Source organism: Triturus cristatus, chromosome 3_2 (genome assembly GCF_964204655.1).
Source record: "Triturus cristatus chromosome 3_2, aTriCri1.1, whole genome shotgun sequence".
NCBI classification, from domain to species: Eukaryota; Metazoa; Chordata; class Amphibia; order Caudata; family Salamandridae; genus Triturus; species Triturus cristatus.
In genome coordinates this window covers 931,781,284-931,803,381 of record NC_140584.1, presented here as the reverse complement: position 1 = coordinate 931,803,381, position 22,098 = coordinate 931,781,284, and the positions used below count along the sequence as shown (strand labels likewise).

Genomic DNA, 22,098 nt, shown 5'->3' with positions numbered 1-22,098 from the left:
ACCCGTCCTTTTTTGGTATTAAAAAGTACAGGGAGTACACCCCCGTACCCTGCTCGTGGACGGGTACGACCTCTATTGCGCCTTTTAGTAGCATGCTTAGCACCTCCTGCTGTAAGAGCGTTAAGTGCTCTGAGGACATAGGACGGTGTTTTGGAGGTATTGTGGGTGGAGTTGAGGTTAATTCTAGGCAGTAACCGTATTTGATAATGTCTTTGACCCACCTGTCCGTGGTGATGGAGGTCCACGTGGACAGGAACCTTTGTAGCCTTCCCCCGACAGGTGTTAGGTGGTCGGGAGGAAGGGAGAGGGCGTCACTGTTTGTTCTTGGGGGAGGACTTGGTGTTGCCGTAACCGCGTCCTCTGCCCTTTGTGCTTGAGCCACGATAGCCACCCCGGGTGTTTTTATCGTAGGTGCTTTGTGTGTTGCCTTTGTTGTAGGTTTGCTGTGACCCCTGTCCTCTACCTGCTCCTCTATTTCCGGGGCGACGAAAGGAGCCGCTCCGAAAGGACTGCGTTTGAAGAGCCCCCATGGACTTTGCAGTGTCCGTGTCCTTTTTTATTTTCTCTAGGGTGGTGTCAACCTCCGGCCCGAATAAGTAGTCGGGGTTGACAGGCTGGTTGAGGATGTTATTTTGCACCTCAGGTTTGAATCCGGAGATTCGCAACCAGGCGTGTCGTCGCAACATGACGCTAGTGTTTATGGCTCTGGCAGCTGTATCTGCGGCATCCAGTGCACACTTGATGGATGCGTTTGTGAGGAGTTGTCCCTCCCTGATGAGGATCTCTGCACCTTCTTTGAATTGGTCAGGGAGATGTTGGAGTAATTGTTCTAGTGTGTCGTAGTGTGCTCGATCGTAGCGGGCGAGGAGCGCCTGAGTATTGGCAATGCGCCATATATTAGCTGCCTGGGCCGCAACCCGTTTGCCGGAGGTCTCTAGCACCTTGGACTCTTTGTCCGGGGGAGGAGCATCACCTGTTTGCGAGTGTGCCCGTTTGCGAGCATTCGCAACTACAATGGAATCTAGAGGTAACTGGCCTCTAATGTAGGTAGGGTCCCCAGGCGCCGACCTGTATTTTTTGTCGATTCTGGGGTTTATTACTCTTGCCCTGGTGGGTTCTTTGAAGATGTCCTTTGCTGGTTTGAGGACACCCTTTAACATGGGTAGAGTTTTTATATTCCTTTCTGAGGATGCGAAAGTGTCCATGAGAAAGTCGTCCTCCACGGTGTCAGAGTGGAGTTGCACCCCATGATTGGCCGCAGCACGTTCAATTAGGGCGTTGAATGCGGCAGTGTCCTCTGTGGGAGATGTTTTTGCTCCATAGAGTTGCGGGTCCTGTGTATCCATAGGTGCACACCAGTCTACAGGGTCATCCCAAGCTTGGTCGGGGTCCTGTTGGCCTTCAGGGTCCATCTCTCCGGGGTAGGGGACGTGGTCACCCATGTAGTCCTCCAAAACGTCAGTGTCGGAGTGTGTGGGAGAGAAGGACTGTGGATCCTGGTAAAAGGAGTGGAGAGGTTCGGAAAGAACTGGTTCCGAAGTCACCGGCAGCTTTTTCTTAAGCGGGATCCGGTAGGAGTCCAAAGCGGACTCTGAAGTTATTCTCCTTTTGTGGAGCACCATCCTGCCGGTGTCGGCGTCGATGACATGTGACGGAGACGACTCCGCAGGAGAGCGTTCGGCAGGCGTGAACGTGGTGTGGGTGACCCGTGTTCTGATCTGGAACAGTTTTGGGGCCGTGGATGGCGGCAGGCCAAAAGTGATATTGGTCGGTGCCGAAGAGGTCGATGGAGCTTTTATCGGCTCGGCGCCTGACGTGTCCTGGAGGACTGCTTTGTGTTTGGTGCGTTGTGCAGCAACGGTCCGCACCTGGAGTGCCATCGAGTCCTTCGTGCCGGCCGTTTCCGTAGAGGCGGGCGTGGACTTCTTCGGTGCCGGCGAGTCATCGAGTCGAGGGGCGGCAACGGCCGTCGACGTCTTTGATGAGTGTGCCTTTGGTGGTGCTGTCGAAGCGGGGTGCGACGCAGCAGGCAGTTTGACCTTTGGGGTCGGAGCCGATTGTGTCGGTGCCGGTAGCCGAGGAGGTTTGGTGGCACCGAAGCTCTTTTTCCGTGTGTCGGCGCCCACGTCGGCTGCTGCAATCTCGGCACCGAAATCTCGTTTGGTGCGGTCGGCGCCAATGGGTTTTGCTGGCGTCGAAGGTGTGGTGGGCCTCGATCCGACCAGCGTTACTTTCGGTTTCGGGAGAACCAATGCGGCTTTCGGTTTCGAAGAAGGGAAACCAGCCTTTTTGGGTAGTAATGGATGCCGCTGAATGTCCGAGGCCGGGCCAGAAGGCGGGGCCCAAGAACTGCGGGATAGGTCTTGGGTAAGGCCCGAAGGCGATCCCTCGACCGGGTCCATAGACTGGCTCACTGGGATATCCTCAGTCTGTACGGGTAGGCCTGGCTCGTCACCGGAGCTACTCTCTTCGGCCCCTAAGGCCTCATTGTAGTCTCCTACCTCGGTGTCGGCTTCATCTCTGGAAAAGAGTTGTTCCTCGACGTCTTCCGATACGGAGTCGTGTTCGGAAGCGGGGCTGGAGGGTAGATTCTCCACGTCTTCGACATCTTCGTCTTCGGCGCTGAAGATGTTGGCTGGGGCCGGTGCCGCTTGCTGCGCTTCAAGTCTTGCTGCTCGTCGATTCCGAAGAGTCTTCTTGGATCGGAATCGGGCACAGGCCATACATGTAGATTCGTCGTGATCCGGTGAAAGGCATTTGTTGCACACCGGATGGACGTTGATATGGGGATATTTCGCATTGCATACCGGACACCGCTTGAAAGGTGTCCTCGATTCCATCGTCGATGAAGGGTCGATGGTCGGGGAAAATGCGAAAAAGTTGGTTCTGGAAGTTAGTAAACTAACCATATACTATCGATACCGATCGGGAACAGTACCGACGCGAACTAAAGGCCTTTTGGCCTGTAAAAAGTTTTTCCTAACTTGAGTCAAGATAAGCACATCCGAACCCAATGGCGGAAAAAAACAATCTGAGGATGGAGAGGATGCCCATGCGCACTGTAGTCCAGGGGAGGAGTCACCTATCCAAGGATACTTCGAAGACTCTTCCAGGACAACAACGTGCAAACATCCGGACCCAACACTAGGCGGTGATCTATGCACAGATATGAATTCAGCAGCCCACATGCCTCGAACTCTGCAGCTCATATGCCTCGAACAGAGTGGTTCTCCGACTCAATGCAAAATTCCTGCCTATGGTGGTCTCCAGTTCCATCTTAAACAGACAATCGAGCTGCCGATCTTCTTTCCACACACAAAGACTGTAGCAGAACACTGTAAAATCAAGAATATTCTCCAGGATGATGAACAACGATAAGTTTATTCAGGAGAAGGAAATGTCCCATCCATCAGCTTGATCCAGTCAGGTGCAACTGACTTGCTGGCCACACACACATTTTTCCATTGCTATGGTGCTGCTTAAACAACAACTAAGGCTCTTAAAGAAACAGCTATAAACATTAAGTAAAAGGTACAATATTACAAACACGCTCTGCACACTCGATGTCATGAGGGCTGATATAATATATTGACAGGGCAAAACCCTTCTACAAGACACAATGGCTAATTATTTCTTACTGCAAGCCCCACAAAGGATGCGCTCTTTCCAAGGCAATGGCTGGTCAAGTGTATACAGACTTGTTTTGCCCAAAAATAAATGACCCTGCCCATCGCTCCCAGACCTCAATTCGACTCAGAATAAAAAGGCTTCTATGGCCTGATTAGGTAATATACCGTTAGCTGACATCTGTAAAGCAGCTACCCAGTTTACCCCTTGTTACCAAGCAGTACTGCGTGGATGTCCGGACCAGACAACTAGAGTTTGCCAGGCTGTCTTAACCACACTGTCCTTCTGCAATATCCTCAGGCTAAGCACAACTTTTAGAAGGACTGCTGTACAGTCAATGGACAGCTAATATATCTAAAGCTACATAAGCCACAAACAGAAAATGTTACTTACCCTGTAAGCATCTCTTCGTGGCATGTAGTGCTGTTGATTCACATGCATCCACCCTCCTCCTTGGTTGCCTAAGGTTGTTACAGAAATCTCCCTTTTCAGTTACCTTTATTTCTCTGCTTTGCAAAAAAGTAACAACGGTGCCGAAGCCCATGGAGAATACCGCTAATCGGTTGAGTCACTAGGTCCTGTGACTCAAAAAGACTTACTTTGAAGGAGAAGCAAGTTGTACAGGTCAGAGCCCAACACTAGATGGCGGAAGTACGCAGAGCATGTTAATCTACAGTGCTAAATGTCAGAAACATTATTTAATGCAGGTGGGTGTCAGAAAATGGAACTGGCCTAGGGACATATCATGAACCTCTTCAGCTTTCCTTTGCAAATTAGGCCTCCTTTAACAATCTGAAGAAAGATAATATGTTAAGGTGAGGACTTCGTTGGCAACTAGTTTGTAAAACCATAACGGTCCAATTAAAATTGGACTAACTAGAATATGTGTAGTGAGAATATTTCAAAAATCTTGAATAAGAAATCAGAAAGTGCAGGTCAAGTGCAGGCTATTGTGGAATTACAGCCTACGTCAGAGTGCATAAACTCTAACAAACGTCCCATACAGTATAGTTTATTTAGATAAGCATATTTTTCAAGATCCAGTCACTAGATGGTGGATTAATGCATATCCTAGGAAAGTACATTAGTTTCACGCTGTAAACCATTACTGAAAACTCAAAAAAATTGTTGGGATTGGATATTTTACCTTTGTTTCGTAGTGCTTTGGGCTACAGAAGCCCTCGTCGATCTCGATTTTAAAATGTGCTCCAATGCAGGATCCACTTCCATCTAACAGTGTTCCTCCTGGTGTAGTGTCCATACTACCGTATTCTTTGTTCGTATTCATGGGGGAATAGCCCATAATATGAGGTTCCAACGATGGAGGGGTAGGATACATCTTATGGAGATCTGCATTACCTGTTTTAAAATCAGAAGTGGCTTTAGTAAACTTTTCAGTTCAAATTTTTTCTAGTACCCCTTTAAACAAGGTTTCATTTTAATCCAATCAACAGCACTACATACAATTGTTTTGAATGTGCCTTAAAAAGGTCATTAATAGTTGCCTCCCCTCTATATGATCCTTAATGTATTTGCAGCATTCAACTCCCAGAGTCCTTCAACAAAGCCTCACTTTTACTTCTCCACAAAAAACACAAGCACAAATAGCTAATATAGTGAGATTGACAATAGACCTGTAACAGAAGGACAGCTAGTAAAAACCCTCAGCAAACAAGATTTACAACTGAATTGTGCCGGTGAGGGCAGAAACTAAAATCAATGCAGCAAACCATAACCGCTGCATCTTGCAAAAATATTGTACCAAAGCATCAATAAAAAGGCACAATAACTGCTTCATCCTCTCTTTTCCCTTTTACTCTAGAAATTTCCACCTCAATGACTAAACAGAAATGTTATTTAAGTCTCTTGTCCACAAGTGCTCATAGATCACTTGAATGTAAGAAAACGAATAGTTTACCTGTCGGTGTAGTTTTGCAGCTTGAAGATCTTTCTGGATTCACTATGCTGTGCATTATTCCGCGGTCTGGTGGTTGGGTCCGGAATCGTAGTCTCTTTTGTCGTTTTTTTTATTTTTTGTGGGCCAGGTGGGCGTCGGCGTCCCACCATTTGGTGTACTTCTCGTGACGTCGGCATGCTTCCTGCGGAAGTCCCACCTTGGGGCGCCATCTTCGGGTTCTTTTTTCCCTTTTTTTTGGAACCCAAGGCGTTCTTTAGTATTTTCCTTTTTCAATGTATCCACTTTCAGTATTCTTTTATTCTTTTACTCTGTCCTTCCACCTTCCTCTCCTGCCTCATCTTTCTGGCGGAGGTGGGTGGGTTCGCTAGTGAATCCAGAAAGATCTTCAAGCTGCAAAACTACACCGACCGGTAAGAAACTATTCGTTTTGCAGCGTGAATCTTTCTGGATTCACTATGCTGTGCATAGACTTTGTAGCGGTTTGTCATCTTTGTGGCGGCTGGGTGGAAGATGAGCGTTGGTCGTTGAATATATGTTGAAGCACCCTTTGCCCTACTTGTGCTTCCTTGTTCATTTGTATATCCACGCAGTAGTGCTTAGTGAACGAATGCACTGAAGCCCATGTTTCTGCCAGGCATATGTCTTGAATGGGTGTGTTTGTCAGAAAGGCAATCGTTGCTCCCTTCTTTCTTGTGGAGTGGGCCCGTGCCCCCTCCGTTAGCTCTTGCCCTGCCTGTTTGTGGCAGAATTGTATCGTAAGTGCGATCAATCGCGCGATGGTGCTTTTTGTTACTGGTCTACCCAGGAAGCTGGTTGTGAAGGACGCAAAAAACTGCTTGGTTTTCCTGTGCTCCTTTGTTCTCTCGATGTAGTGCATCACCGCTCTTCTAGCGTCTAGAGTGTGTAGTGCCCTCTCTGCGCTTGTGACTGGGTTTTGAAAGATACTAGGTATTTGAATAGTTTGGTTCATATGGAATGCTGACATGACCTTAGGCATGAAGTGTGGGTCAGTCCTCATTACGACTCGGTCCTTGTGTATTTGGATGTAGGGCTCTTGCAGCATTAACGCTTGCAGTTTGCTCACTCTGCGCAGCGAGGTTATTGCTACCAGAAAGGCTGTTTTCATTGTCAGCATTTGTAGTGAGGTCTTGTGGACGGGCTCAAAGGGCGCCTTCATAAATTCCGTCAGGACTATGTTGATGTTCCATGCCGGCGGCGGAATCCTCTTTGGTGGCGCTATCATTTTTGCCCCTTCCAAGAATCTCTTTACTACTCGTGACGTAAAGAAACTTTCTCCCGTCTCACCTCGTGCGTAGGCCACAATCGCCGCTAGGTGGACTCTTCGCGAAGACGAACTTAGCTAGGCTTTTAGTAGATGCGTGAGGTATCTAAGCACCGTTGATTCCCTTGTCAACTTATTTTGCAGTTTATTTTTTCTGCACCACAGGGTGAACCTCTTCCATTTTTCCCCATAGCATTTCCGTGTGGTCGGTCTCCTTGCCTCACGGAGCACTCCCATAGTGCTTTGGGGTAGCTTAAGGTGTGCGAACACTATGTCTTCAGGAGTCATGCCGCTAGGCAGAGGCTCTCTGGTTCTGGGTGTAGAACTTCTCCGTTCTGCATGGAGAGTAAGTCTTTTCTTTTTGTGAACCTGTGTGGTGGCCCCTGTGCCATTTCCACTATTTGCGAGTACCATGTCTGTCTTGCCCACAGTGGTGCCACTAGGATCAGCGTCATGTTGCTGGTCCTGCACTTGTTGAGTCCCCTGTGTATCAGTGGTAACGGTGGAAAAGCGTAGGCAAATGTTCTTGACCAACTTATCCATAAGCATGCCCCTGGGATAGTTTTCCTGGTTGTCTGGATGCGATGTTTTGGCATTTTGCATTCAGGTGTGTTGCAAACAGGTCTATTGTCGGTGTGCCCCACCTCTTGAATAGTTTTTGCGTTTCCTGCCCATTGAGTTCCCACTCGTGGGATGCTGAAGTCTGTCTGCTGAGCCAGTCTGCTTCTACATTGTCCTTCCCCGGTAGGTGTATGGCCAGCAGGTCTATTTTGAGCGTGATGGCCCATCTCCAAATTTCCTGTGCCAGGTTGGACAGGGGAAACGATTATGTCCCTCCCTGCTTGTTTATGTAGAACATAGTTGTAGTATTGTCAGTTTGTATCAACACCCTTTGGTTGTACAGTTTTTTCTGGAAGGCCTTCAGTGCTAGCAGTACGGTCTTTAAATCCAGATAGTTGATGTGTCTGACCGCATCTGCTGGAGTCCACAGACCCCTCACTCTGAGCTTGTTTATATGTGCTCCCCATCCTATCTGGGATGCGTCTGTGGTGATGGTCAGTGTTGGGCTTGGTGGTGTTAAGGGCTTCCCTATTGTTATGTTCTCCCTGTTCCACCATGCTATCTCTTCTTGCACTGCGTGCGTTACAACCACTAGATCCTCCCAACTTCCGTTTGCTTGTGACCATTGCTGTTGCAGCCATTCCTGGAATGGTCTCATGTGCAGGCGTACATTGGGAACTAGGTGAATGCATGACGCCATCATCCCCATGATCTTGTTCGCTGTTCTCACTGTCAGAGCTCGCCCCTTCTGGTAGAGGCACGTCTCCTTCAGCAGGGCTAGTGTCCTCTTCTCGCTGGGCATCACAGTTTTCTTTACGGTGTTGATCTGCGCCCCCAGGAAGATCTTCACTTGTTCTGGTTCCATTGATTATATCCCCCAGTGTATTGAGAACCCCAGCTTTGTTAGTGTCCTTGTGACACGCTGTGCGTGTGCCTCTCATTTTTCGCGTGAACTTGCCTTTATTAGCCAGTCGTCGAGGTAAGGATACACGTGAATTCCTTCCCTCCGCAGGTACGCTGCTGCTACTGCTGCAAGGCATTTGGTGAAAACCCTTGGTGCGGACTTTAGACCGAATGCCAAGGTTGTGAATTGGTAGTGATCCTTGTTGATGGTGAACCTTAACAGATTCTTGTGCTGCCTGTTCATTGGGATGTGCAGGTAGGCATCTTTGAGATCCACGGTGGACATGAAGTCTCCGTCTCTCATTTGTGGGAGTAAATCTTGTAGGGATGTCATTTTGAATTTTTGCGTCCTTACGTACCTGTTTAGGAATCGTAGATCCAGGATGGGTCTTAGTGTTTCGTCCACCTTTGGTACCAGGAAGTAGTTTGAGTACACTCCCTTGTTCCTTTCTTTGAAAGGTACTGGTTCTATGGCCTCCTTTTGGAGTAGCTGTAGTGCTTCCTCTACGAGTTGTGCTAGCTCTTGTCCTGAGTGTTCCCTTCTCTTTGGTTTTTTGTTTTGGGGTCTCCTTTCCAACTCTATGCAGTATCCGTACTGTATGATGTTGAGTATCCATTTGTCTGTTGTTATTTTTCTCCATTCTTGGAGGAAAAATCTGAGTCTGCCGCCTAATGGTGTTGCATGCGCGTAGGCGTTTGGTTCGTGTAACTCTCTTTGTTTGGTTCCTTTGTGCTCTACCCTTGGAGGGATGTTGTGGGTGAGCACCCTCCTCCGTGCGAAGTCACTTTGAGGCGGGTTGGTCTCCCCCTCTTCTTCTTTGGCCTCGTACGTTCCCCTTACTGCGAAAGGACTGGCCCCGAGGCTGGTACTGCCAGTTCTGTTTCTGCTGCCCCTGTTGTCCGTGACCCTCGCCTTGCTGGAATTTTTGATGTGACGTTCCCGGCTGGTTTCCTCCCCTTCCGTAAGGTCTCTGTGTCGGGGTACCTCTTCTCATCCCTCTGAATTGCAGGGCCCCCATGGACCTCGCCGTCTCATTCTCTTTTTTGAGTTGGGTGAGTTTCTCATCGACTGGTGCCCCGTACAGCGTTTCTCCGTTGAAAGGGGTGTTCAGGATGTTGTTCTGTACCTCTTGCTTGAATCCTGAAATTCTGAGCCAGGCCGGTCTCCTTTCAGTGATTCCTATTGCCATCAGTCTGCTTGATGTCTCTTCCCCGTCCAACGCTTAAGGCATGAATTTGCTATATTCTTCCCCTCTTCCACTAGATGCGTAGCTCTTTGTTGGTATTGCTCGGGGAGATGCTTGATTAGGTCCCCCATTTCGTCCCAATGTTGGTACTGGTGCCTGTTCAGTAGTGCATTGGAGTTTGCCATGCGCCAGTGCATTGCCGCATTTCTCTCTATTTTTCTGCCAGCGAGGTCCATCCTTCTGCTCTCCTTGTCAGGAGGTGGTCCAGAGGTTGCCGGAACATTGGCCCTTTTTCTGGCTGTAGATGCGATAATGGAGTCTGCTGTGACAGATGCCTTGATGTATGGAGGGTCCTGGGAGGAGTGTTTATATTTTTTCTCTTTTTTGGGTGTGATGGATCTGCATGTTGCAGGGTCCTTGAACGCCTCCTTCCCCTGGTTCATGACACTCTGAAGCATGGGGAGAAACTGGCTCCTAGTTTGGATGGGGAGCAGTATCTCGAGTAAAAAGTCTGCTTTCGGTTTTTCCTCCTCTAGTTTCACGCCAAAAGCTGCAGCCGCGCTCTTTACGACCATGTTGTAAGCCCCAATATCATCTGGCGGCGAAGGCCTCGAAGGATAAGTCTCCACGGGCTCTTCTGGATTTTCGGCGTCGAGGTCCTGCCATTCCAGGTCTTGCGTCGTCGACTTCGCCGAGCCGTAGTTCGAATGCTGTTCCTCCTCCTCTTCTCCCTCATAGTAGAGGTCATCTTCCTCTTCTTCGGGAGTTTGACTGCTCTTCGGCGTCGAAATCGTCCTGCTCTTCGACCTAGACTATAACCATCGGTGGTTTCGTTGGGATTGTGAATTTCTTCATCTTCTCGTCGAACTCCTTCTTCCTTTGAAGGATGCTCTCCATCTCCGCCTCGAGCCTTCTCTTTTTCTTCTCCATGTCGGAGGCATGTTCGGCGTCGAGTGCTGGCCTTTGACTGAGCTTGCATCGACGCAACCTTGTCCTTCGTCGAACGCCCAATCGCGTGGGCCTGTTTCGACGGACTTTGTTTTTTGGCGGCCTTCGGCACCTGGGAGTCCTTCTCGAAGAATCCGCTGGGCCTTGCGTCCTTGGATCCACTCGCGGTCATCGAAATTTTTGGCGCCGGTGTTTCCTTCGAGGACTTAGACTCTGGTTTTCGAGAGTCAGTCTCTGTTTTTCAGAGCCCTTTCAGGGTTTTTGTGCTCGACGTCTCTCCTACCTTGTCAGACGTCTTCTTATCGGTCTCTGCTACCGTGAAGTCATCAGGTCCCTCGGCGACGTTGTCTTCGTCGGTGGAGAGGCCCAGTTCGTACAGAGACGGGGCCTTACCCTTTCCTTCCATGTTGTAGTTGGCTCTCCTCTGCCTCTCTCTCACCCTGAGTGTCTTCGGTGTGAAGGCGGAGCAGGCGTTGCAGTCTTTGCTCTCGTGGTCAACTGGCAGGCAAAGGTTGCAGACCGGATGTTGGTCCTTCTGCGCGTATTTGTGGTGGCAGTTACGGCAGAATTTAAAAGGTGATTTGTCCATTCCTGCGCTCAGTGTCCCTGAGTGCGCATTCTCCGTTGGACGTCGAAGATCGAGGTTTTCCTCCTTCTTAGTCTTCCCGGCTCGATGTTCTTCCTGTCTGTAGTCTCCTTTAATTTTCCTTCGATGAAACTCGTGCTCTTCTTCTTTCTTCGTTAAAAAACTCTGGAGCTTCTCGGTGACGATCCAGACCCAACGGCGGAAAAAAGAATCTAAAGATGGCGCCCCAAGAAAGCATGCCGACGTCACGAGTAGTACACCAAATGGTGGGACGTCGACCCCCACCTGGGCTACAAAAAAAAAAAAAAAAAAAAAAAAAAAAAAGGACAAAAGAAAGACTACGATTCCGGACCCAACCACCAGACCGCGGAATAATGAACAGCATAGTGAATCCAGAAAGATTCACGCTGCAAAACTTTATTTTTCTGTACGCTATTAAAACCTATCGCTCCAAGCAGTGCAACTATATCAACTAGTGTACAACCTTAAGAGCTCCCTGTGCAGGATGTTTTTCACTGCTAAGTCTAACAGAATGCAAAAGAAACACTTCAGTAAGGACCATTTAGCTTCATGTTTCTTTCAGGTCTTCATTTTAACTTGTCTCGATTGTTTACATTCACCTTGCTAGCATCACATCATGAACTCGAGAACCTTACACCACCTACGTTTAAAATATGTATTATCTCATGAACCCATTCGGCTCTATGTCTAGTATGCCCTTAAATATTGTGTTACTCAGAAAAATCAATCCTGACCAAAAATATCTAATCAATGACATTACAATAAAGAGATTGATTAAGCAGCAGAGGATAAGAATGAAGAGGAAAATTAATGACAATAGTTTAAAAATAAGGAAAGGGATAGCGCTCTTACTTATGCAGGACAATGGGTCCAGCGTGCCAGTTTTTGATTCCTTGCAGTTGGCTCGATCCTCAACATTCAATGCTTTCCTGTTTCCCGGCTGATGTCAAAGAACAGACAGTTAAGTTAGTTGGCTTTTATCACATCGATTTCTCTGAATTATAACAAAATTCCAGCAAATAATTGGCCATCTAAAAGTGGAAGTGCAGATCTAAAACTAGGTACCGTAACTCAATCCCTCAAATAATTGCATAAAATTGGGCCTGAATGGCAATGTAAACAAGCATTGGCAAAGTAAATAGTTCTGCCTTGCATTTTAGTCAGATTTAAAAGAAAGTTGCTGCTTTAAACGGAAAACGAAAAGGAATTGCTTTCTGTACACAAAGTATCTAGGAGAAAAATAATGTGTACAATTCAGTGTGCTTTTGACATGTATTGTAGTCCCTTATGAATTGCAATGCAGGTACACCCAATGAAGAAGAAATACACCAAAAAAGGCCAATAGCATGATGTTAGAGAAAACGAGCAGCAAAGCACTCCATTTTTAATCTACTGCATTGGAAACAATAGGCGACGCAGAACTCTAGGCAGTATAGCCAGAACTAAAAAAAAAAATTACTAACTAGAACATCTAAACTATCAATCCAAGGGAGGGAACATGCTCCAGGTTACTTCCCCACCTATAAAAACTAATTTCTAAACAATAATTGGTGTGTATGTCTGATCAGGATACATGAAATATCCTTAACCTTATGAGATTATTTTTTATATTAGATTTAGCTTAACAAAATAGAACCAGGCTAGTCAGCAAAGTTTGAAAGAAACACAAGGAGAGGAGAAGAGATGAAACAAGAGAAAATGAAAAATTGAAGTGGAGAAGCACACTGTTCAAAGAGTTGGTTGGGACTGCTCTGGTAGGAGCATTGGTTCTACCAGTTTGTGTACATAACTGCAACGTAACTGCATCTGCAGTTCACTTAAAGTCATTTTTACTTTCCTTGAAAGAGGTAAGCACCCAGGGTTGCCTGGCTCCTGTAGAGGCCAAGACAGCATCGCAGCACACGGACCTAGGCTCCTTTTAAAATGTGTTTTAATTTCCTTTAATCTGGCCAGTATCACCTATCTGAAAGGGAAGCCGTCAAGACAGGTATGGGGCTGCTGTGCTCCTGATTATTTCATTTGGCCATTCTTGATCTCTCCGACCTCCTGCCCATGACATACCCATGCCTCTTGGAAGGCAGGCTACTTATTCGAGGACGGTGGGCAGGCATACCACTGACGTGCCAACGGGAGGCCCATCCGCACCTGGATGTCACCAGGGGCCAGTACCCATGCTGCACCAGGGGCCAGTACCCATGCTACTCCAGGGCCCCACACCAGACTGTACATGTCTAGTGAACTTCTCCAGCTTGCCCCATCCTTCGCTGAGGAGTGCCGCCATGCAATCTATGTATCCCATGCAATTGTTGGGTGTGGTAAGTGTGATTTCATCCTAAGAGGCTAGCCCTCTGTGATGACTAGGAACCAAACAGTTGCGCACTCGCTTCTGATGGATCACTGGTAATTCAATTGTCGAACCCTACTTAAGCATAAGAATGACTTACTCTATTTCTTCACAAAACAACCAGATTCATAATTCCTAGCTGAAACCTGGTTTACCGAAAAACTCTGCTCCAGACATTCTAAACTCAATCCCAACAGGCTACTTAATTGTCAGACAGGATCGCATCTCCTAAAGAGGTGGTGGGGATAGAGATTATTTTTAAACAATCTATTTGTTGTACATTCCAAGATGCTAATATTGTAGACTGAGGCAGCTTTTTCACCCTGACCATATCCAGGAATTACAAGCTGGCAGGATTCTTAATTTACCAACCACCTGGGCCAGCCCCTAATTTTACCTCTTCACTAGCAGATATCCTACCCTCTTAGTCATTGCGCTATACGAATCTGGTAGTCACAAGTGATCGTAATTTACACTTTAACAATGTAACTTGCCTCCCGGCATCCTCCTTCACGGAGGACCCCTACTTACATTTTATGCCACACTTTAGAGCCAACATTTGCCAACTCCATAGTACTGATTGTTGGGGATCCCATCCCAGAATTTGGTCGCACCATTATATTTTTTCGTTTGTTTCCGCTGATTAGACCCATTTCAACCCATAAGGAAGGCGTAAAATGTAAAATTGGGAAATGGGCGAAGGTCACCCCGACTGCTTTCTCCGAGGCACTGATGTTGGAGGAATCGCAGTCAAGCAAAGATATTGATTTGTCAACCAGCATCTTGAAGGTTGGATCACTGGGTGTAGGAAGCTGGCTCTGTATTTACTATACCAAAATGAGGTATAGTGAGCACAGAGTCCAGTGGAACCCCAAAGGTAGGCAGAGGCAAAAGTAGATCGCACCTTACTCTCCATTTGTGGTAGTGTGGGTGAGCAGTAACGCTTTATCAGAGGTTAGTGTTAAGCATTTCTTGTACACACACAGGCAAGAAATTATGTCACACACTCAAAGACTGAACTCATACCAATCTGTTTGTATACTAACATGGTTATTTTATTATTAGAACCAAGTCCAGTCTGGTGCAGGTAAGTGAAATGCATGCTTTGCAAAATCATATGCAAGGTTTTACAGTTGAATGCAGGTTTAAATGCAGTTGATTGAATTACCGGTAAGTCAATGTTTCGAAATTACTTTGCAGTTACTATACAGATTACTCTGTACGTTACTATTTAGATTACGTTTTAAGTTACTTTTTCTACTCCGTGCGATATGCCTAGATATCAAACTGGGACATTTCCTAGGGAAAAGAGGAGTAAATGAGTTTTTGTACATATGCAGTTTCAGTGTTTCAAACAAACCAACTCCACACACAACAATTTGCAAGGGAAAACAGTCAACGTATTCCTAGGAAGAAAAATGAAGTTAACGGTTTGCAGTTAGGTACAAGTTTGTGGGAGTTGATATTCTGGGGTTAGAACTGGGGTTACCCCAGGGTCAAGGATGTACTCTCAAAAGCACCCTCAGCAGCACCAGGACGCAGGGTGCAGAATGCTGAGGCCCAATGTTAACCAAAGGGGGGACAAGGGTCATCCGGTTGGTGGCTGCTCATGAGCAGGCCACAAGTTTGTGGGAGCAAACCTCCTGGTGTTGGGCTCAGTGCAAAGGGAGATCCAAGTTAGCACCTAAAGTACACCCGTAGCGGCGCTGGGGTGGCTGGGTGAAAGGTGCTGTTTTGGCGTCAGGTGCCCGGTTAATTTAAATGGCTGTTGTCAGTTTTGGATTTTGGCTGCAGGCTCGGTCCAGGAAGTCTTCCCGGAGGAACCAACAGCTGGGCAGGTAAGTTGGAGAGCTCGGGACGTAGGTGCACCTTGGGTTCTCTTCTCCAGGGCGCAGGGGGGCTGAATGCAGGGGTTTCTGGAGGACTTGGACTCTGGAGTCCGCTGGGGGACCTAGCTGGGACCGGTGAGCCACTCGAACTTGGGCTGGGTTGCTTTGTCCTCAGCAGGCTCAGAGTCTATCTTGGGAGTATCTTTTGAACAGGGCTGCTGTTCACTGGCGATCTTGTCTTTGTTGAAGGTAGTCAGTCCTCCCAGGGTTCTGGAGGTCGCTGGCTACAGGACAAGTTGACTTGGCGCAGGATCTCTGTAAACTGTAGTCGGGCTGGTAGGGCTGGGGTCAAGTCAGATGCTTTCTGCAGTCTCCTCTGCTGGGGGGAGTCTTTCGTCCTTTGTAGGTTACGGTAATTTGTTGTCTTGGTTCAGGGCTGCCCCCTAAATAATGCATGTAGGGGGCGTTTTAGGGGTCTCGAGGTCAGTAGCCAATGGGCTAATGACCTTAGGGTGACTATACCCTTGGTGAGCTCACCCCACGTGGGGGAGGGGGCACAATCCCTGATACTGACTGGAGTATGCTTGCCATCTGCAAGATGGCAGGCATTGAAGAGTGGGCTCTACCTTGCCTCCCCCACCTGAGGGGTTGGGTTGGCAGAGGTGGGTACACCTTCTGGGCTGTGCTAATTGTTCCCGCCTGTCTTTCCGCTGAAAATGAGGGGAGACAGGAAGGGGGCCTGCTCCTGATAACAGGAGAGGCTGGGGTCGCATTACAAAGGCAGCAAGGCCTTTCAAGCTCCCCTGTCACAGATGGCTCTTCCTGGCCTGGGGTAGGTGTGCCTATCTGCGCTCAGAAAAGGCTTTCTTTCGGGGCACAGGGAGCAAAAGCTCACACTCCAGGGGTCCAAAAACATGTCTTGTGGTAGCAGGCTGGTGTGTACCAGTCAGGGAACCCGCTAGAGGCTGGTCGTTTTTCAGAGGTGATCTCTAAGATGCCCTCTGAGTGCATTTTCATTCAATTCCACACTGGCATCAGTGTGGGTTTAATGTGCTGAGAGGTTTGATACCAAACTTCCCAGTTTACAGTAAAGCCATTATGGTGCTGTGGTGTTCGTAATGACTAACTCCCAGCACCATGTACTCTTAATGGCATTACTGCACTTACAATGTCTAAGAATTGGTCTAAACACTGTAGGGGTACAGGGCTCATGCACCTGTCCCCTCACCACTGGTATAGTGCACCCAGCTAGAGGGGTGGCTGACCAATGCCAGGGCAGTGGGTTGTAGGCATGACACAGGAATGTGTGCCATGTCGACTCTTCACTTTGTTCTGCACCAAAACACACAGCCTGCAATGGCAGTGTGCGTGTGTGTAAAGGTACAGGGCCTCTAAGGGTGGCACAATAAGTGCTGCAGCCCTTGAAGGCTATCCCTGGCCACAGTGCCCTTGGTACCTTTTACAAGGGACTGACATGTGGCCAGAGAGGTGCCAATTGGGGATACAAATGTACAGTTGTGGGAAAGAACACAGGCAAAAGCAAACAGATTGGCAGAGACCCAGGGCACATCAAGTCAAAGTGCATTTGTAGTCTGGCAAAACGTGGGAGGGGGGGGTGGGGTGGGGTGTTACTCTAACAGAAACCCAGCTCCCTACACTGGGCCCTCAGCAGGATCCGCAGATGGTTCAATGAGGAACTACTGCTATGGAAGAAATCTTGCAAGCGCTTAGAGTGCTGATGGTGCAAAGATTTCAGTGCCGATAGTTAAGCTAACTATTACTTGGCTTTGAGGGAATACAATAAGATAATTAGCACTACACGCAGTCAATTCTATGCGCAGAATAGTCCTCGTTTAACTCTACGAGATAACTCGATAAAACCTTATCTCTATAGCGTGTATCTGCACATATTGCTTCAATTTTTTGACAAGGTAGCAAAAATCTGACACCTTCTCCGAGACAGCAAGGTGCCAAGAGACCTGGTTTGGTGTTCCAACCCCTAAAGAAGGCCTTCTCAGTTTCACTACCCCCTCCTTAGATGAGCTACAGACTTTTTATGAAGGTAAAATCAGAGTCACCATCTGGCCCATCCCCACCCAGGATTCTGGTTCAGGGTACTTAGACACTTTGCCCAGTCTGAACAATCTGTTGGACATAGTTCCCTCGAAATGGAAGCATGCGATTGTCAAGACGCTTCTTAAAAAACATAATTAGATCAATTGTAATCGGAAAATTGTATGCCCATCTCACTGCTTCCCTTCTACTAGAAAGTTGCAGAGAGGCATGTCAATGCCCAACTGACAGGTTTCATAGAGACTAATAACTTACTTCATGAGACTCAATCAGGTTTTTGGGCCTAAAACACAACACAACTAGGTCCGCCTTACTGCTGGTCTATGAGTCTCTCAGACTGTGCTGACTGGGAGCAAACTCTGGCACTCAATGCTGGACCTCAACGCAGTATTCGATCCCTTGGCCGTCTGCTAGAACAGCTAGGGAATTGCGGTGTCATAAGTTGACACCGGGTCTGGTGGCTTAGTGGGCGAATGCATCCACTGCAGTGGCCTGTGTTCGACCTCATGGTCACAGGTTCAAATCCCGGTGAGTCCACTCAGCCTCTCATCCTTTGAGGTCGACAAAATGAGTACCATTGATTTGGGTAACAATCAAAATCTGTTATTCAGCGCCAAGATGCCCCTTTGTGGGTGAACATGCGCTTCACAGTTACACGTTCTGTTATTTACGTGGCTGGCTTTCTTCCTCCAAAACCGCACCTTTCAGGTAGTTGCGGAAAAGTGGGTTGTTATTGAAGTACCCCCCCCCCTCCACTTTTTGCCAGATTTCTGATGCACTTTGAATTTATGTAGCCTGAGTCTCTGCCGATCAGTTTCCCAGGGCCTGTGTTCTTTCCCAAAACTGTACATTTATACCCCTATTTGGCACCTCTCTGGCCATACGCAAGTCCCTTGTAATAGATACCAAAGGCACTGTGACCAGGGAAGGCCTCTAAGGGCTGCAGTACATATTGTGCCACCCTTGGAGGGAGGGAGTGAGGGAGGGGAGACACACACAGACACATAGCCTGTGAGCAGCCACCAACCTAAGGCCCCTATCCCCCAATGGATAACATTGGGCCTCGGCACTCTGCACCCGGCAGCCCTTGTTCTGCGGAGGGTGCTTTTTGAGTGCATCATTGACCCTGTGGGAAGCCTGGTTCTAACCCCAGAAACCCAACTCCTACAACCAAGTACTTACTGACATTTAAACCGATAACTTCATTTTCTCCCATATGACTGCATCAACTACTTTTCTATGAAAAAAGTTCAAGTGAGGAGTTGAAAACTGTATGAGAACAATCTGTTTTTACAAAAACTGACTTACTTCAATTTTATTTAGGAAATGTCCCATTCGGATATCTAGGCAATGAGTAGAAAAAGTAATTTAAAATGTAAGTACAAAGGAATTGCCAAGTAACTGAAAAGAAATTTCAACTGTTTGTGAATTTTTGACCTACCTGTATCTACATTCAACGGCATTCAACTATATTATCAGAAAAGTACTATTTTTACTCAACTGCACCAAGGCTGGCTGGGGTATAACACTAAAATATAACAAATATTTTTGTACAAAACAATTGGTCAGAGTTCAGTCTTTGAGTGTGTGAAATCATTTCTTGCCTGTGTGTGTACAATAAATGCTCAACACTACCCTCTGATTAAGCCCTACTGCTCGCCCCCACACTACCACAAATAGGGAGTAAGGTATTATCTATTTAGTCTCTGCCTACCTTTAGGGATTCACTAGACTGTGCACACTATAACTTACTTTGGTATAGTATATACAGAACTAGCTTCCTACAGTAGTTCAAAGCCCCTTGTCATCGGAAGTGCTGCCTCTGCCACAGGGGGTGCCTCAGGGCTCTACATTGAGCCCTACTTTGTTCAATCTTTACACGCACACCCTGGATTAAGTCATCGAGCAACACAATGTGGCCATTATATCTTATGCCAATGACCCACAGCTGGTCACTTTCTCCTAGGAGGATGGTGCTACGTCTCAATTTAGATCCTGCCTGGTGGAACTTGCGGAATGGATGAACAGACGCTTCCTTAAGATGAACGCCAATAGAACAGGTACTCCTTGTAGATAAACAACCCTCCATTTGGTTATCGGCCTGATGCACTCAGTCTTGCTCCAGCCTCTAAACCGAAAGTGAAATATCTATGAATGTGGTTTGACACCAATCTAACATTTGATAACCAAATCTCCTACATGGCCGAAAAACGTTTATGCAAAAATCAATGACCTTCACATTACCACCAGGGAAACAATAGTCCCGGCTCTTGCTATGTCCAAACTGGACTATTGTAACATACTTTATATTGGAGACATCCAGGACAGACTACAAAAAGAGCAGAGTGCAGAATGCTGCAGCCAGTCTGTTGCTGGATCTTTCCGCGGTGTGCGGCCTCTGGTCAGGCCCTTGACAAAATACACTTTTCCCACTGATAATCTTTTAAACCATGTGCCTTTGCCATAACAGAGGTCCCCAGTACCTTTTCTCCTTAGTGAAACCCTACCGATTCAGTCGAAGTCTCAGGTCAAGGGGCACAGCTTTGGAAGTTGTTACATCACACATATCTTGCTTGGGTGGATGTTCCTTCGGCTTCCAGGCCTCAAAGCTGTGGAAGGCCCCTTCACCTGAAACCCTAGAAACATTCAGGAAGTCTAAAACCTGGTTGTGGAGGTTGACCTAATATTGGCATTTCCAGGGACTGCTTCTGGCCTCTTCTTGTTCACAGCTCAGGTCTATCTTCTTCTGTTTCCGCAGCCTTATTTTTCCCTCTTTTTTGATCTGTGTTTGATGTTTGTGATGGGCAATCTCAGAGCGGGGACGCTCAGTTTAAAGAAACCACTGCGCTATAAACATTTATAACATAACAGTGGTCATAAGATAGACAACGGTACGAGCAGGGCTCTGGATCCGCATCAAAATATGCACGAAGGAACTGACATCAGCTTGCAGAGATAGTGACTGTATGTGGCTCTACTTTGTCACTTTCATTGAGATATAGGTCAGCATGAAGCTGCATGCTGTCACATACCAGCACCCAGGAGCACTAGTGCAAATTTAAGTTGAGGCACCTGCGGTCAAATATATCCATCAGAATTTATCTCCGAAAAAAGCTTTATGTTATGAGAACCTAATCTGGTTGTCCATCTGCCTGGATTCAGGCCTGCAGAGGGCACTGAAACCAGTTTAATATGTAGATGACCGCTTCTTTTGTGAGACAAGTACAATAAAAAACAAAGTGATCCTTCCAACAACTAGACCAGTATTGACCACAATACAGCTTGAAACACCAACACTAGGTGGGTACATTCTATTTAACCCAATGGATCCAATTACTTCTCCACAACTGCCGCTAAAATGCTGGAATGGGTCCAGTGTCTGTTTGATCATCCCAGGATTAAACTTCTCCAATCTTCATCTCAAAATCTACATAAGCCCCAGACAGATTGCTCAGCATAGATTCCAAATGCATGCAGATGAGACAAACTGACTTCTGGCAGGATAACACCCCACCTACTCTTCTGGAAGCAAGTGCTTAGTCTGCATTCAATTGTCACACTAGATTCTAGTGATGGAAGCATCTGAGCCCTATTCACTGAACTTCGATCAGTTTCTAGACTTTGGAAGTCTTGCTACTTCTCCAAAAGTGTAGAACCTTAGGATACTGTTACACTCTATACTCACATTGGCTAAAGTCTACACAATAGTAACATGCTGCTAGACTTAAGTTTCCTTTACTAAAAGGAAAGAAAATGGCAGTAGTACACAGGCAGTGTTTGGGAGAGTTTCTTTCTCCGTTAATAACGTGTTGTGGGCACTGGCGAAGAAATTTGGTTGGGTGTTATTGCTCATTAATGAACATCAGCTTACAAACACTAAACATTTGGGGGCACCAAGCTACCCGTTTAACCTTGACATTTGATTCCTTCCTTGCATCCAAAGATACAACCCTGTATTAATAAACAACTCTGCAGCAATAAAATTAAATTAAAAAAGTAGGTGGAACATTCTCAGAAATCAGCCTGGGGCCCACCTCTCATAAGATTATAAGTAAACACTAGTTTTGTAGGTTAGTACTTTACTCACTGTTAAATCATCTTCATCAGAATTGAAGAGATTATCGAGATCAGTATAAGATACAACCAGATCATTCTCATGAATAAGGCTGGTTGATGCTGTTCGGCTATGAGGAGCTGCAGGCTGAGCTTCTGCAATATAGAAAAAACATAGATCAAGATAAACTGAAAAGCCCAAACAAGAATGTAAAACAGATTAACCAATAGCTAAAATACTGCAAACCTATATAGTCAAACCTGAAGTGACAAAATGTCCTTTTTAAAAATGAATTTAGAGTTATCATTTGATTACTAACAAATTACCAATAAACTTGTATACAGGCAAACGCTGAATCTGATCACAAGTATACAAAAAATAAAACTTACAGTATACAAGCTTAAGAGCAATATCTGATCACAGCACCAGCGTGTCAATTACTTATGATTTGACGACCCACCTCTTTGCATTTGTTGTGGTTAATTTCAATTAATTCATCACTTAACCACATTCTAGAAAATTAAATGTGTCAATTGCCCACAACTCCCATCAGAAAATAGGGCTTCACGTTCATATTCAGGGTCTTGCCTCTCCTTCAGTACTCTAAGAATCAACAGGTTTTGGAGCAAGTCATTTTTCCACTCTGCCAAATCACCAGTTAGCTTATCTGTTCCATTAGGTCATGTGATTTTTTTCTTCTGCCACTGCCCATTCCGGCATATTATGCAACGGTTTAGTTGAGACTTAGTCTGATGCAGCCGGAGA

The 22,098-nt window shown here is 46.7% G+C and overlaps 1 protein-coding gene across 1 annotated transcript in view; it reads right to left on the bottom strand.

Moving 5' to 3' along the window:
• The window catches only part of MED13 (mediator complex subunit 13), a 1,552,815-nt gene that overhangs the window by 953,396 nt on the left and 577,321 nt on the right, over positions 1-22,098 (bottom strand). The window contains exons 12-14 of the mRNA XM_085649419.1: positions 21,367-21,488; positions 11,886-11,973; positions 4,775-4,986 (exon numbers count right to left, since the gene is read on the bottom strand). Of these exons, the coding sequence (XP_085505545.1) occupies positions 4,775-4,986; positions 11,886-11,973; positions 21,367-21,488 (422 nt within the window). The remainder of the gene's footprint in view (positions 1-4,774; positions 4,987-11,885; positions 11,974-21,366; positions 21,489-22,098) is intronic.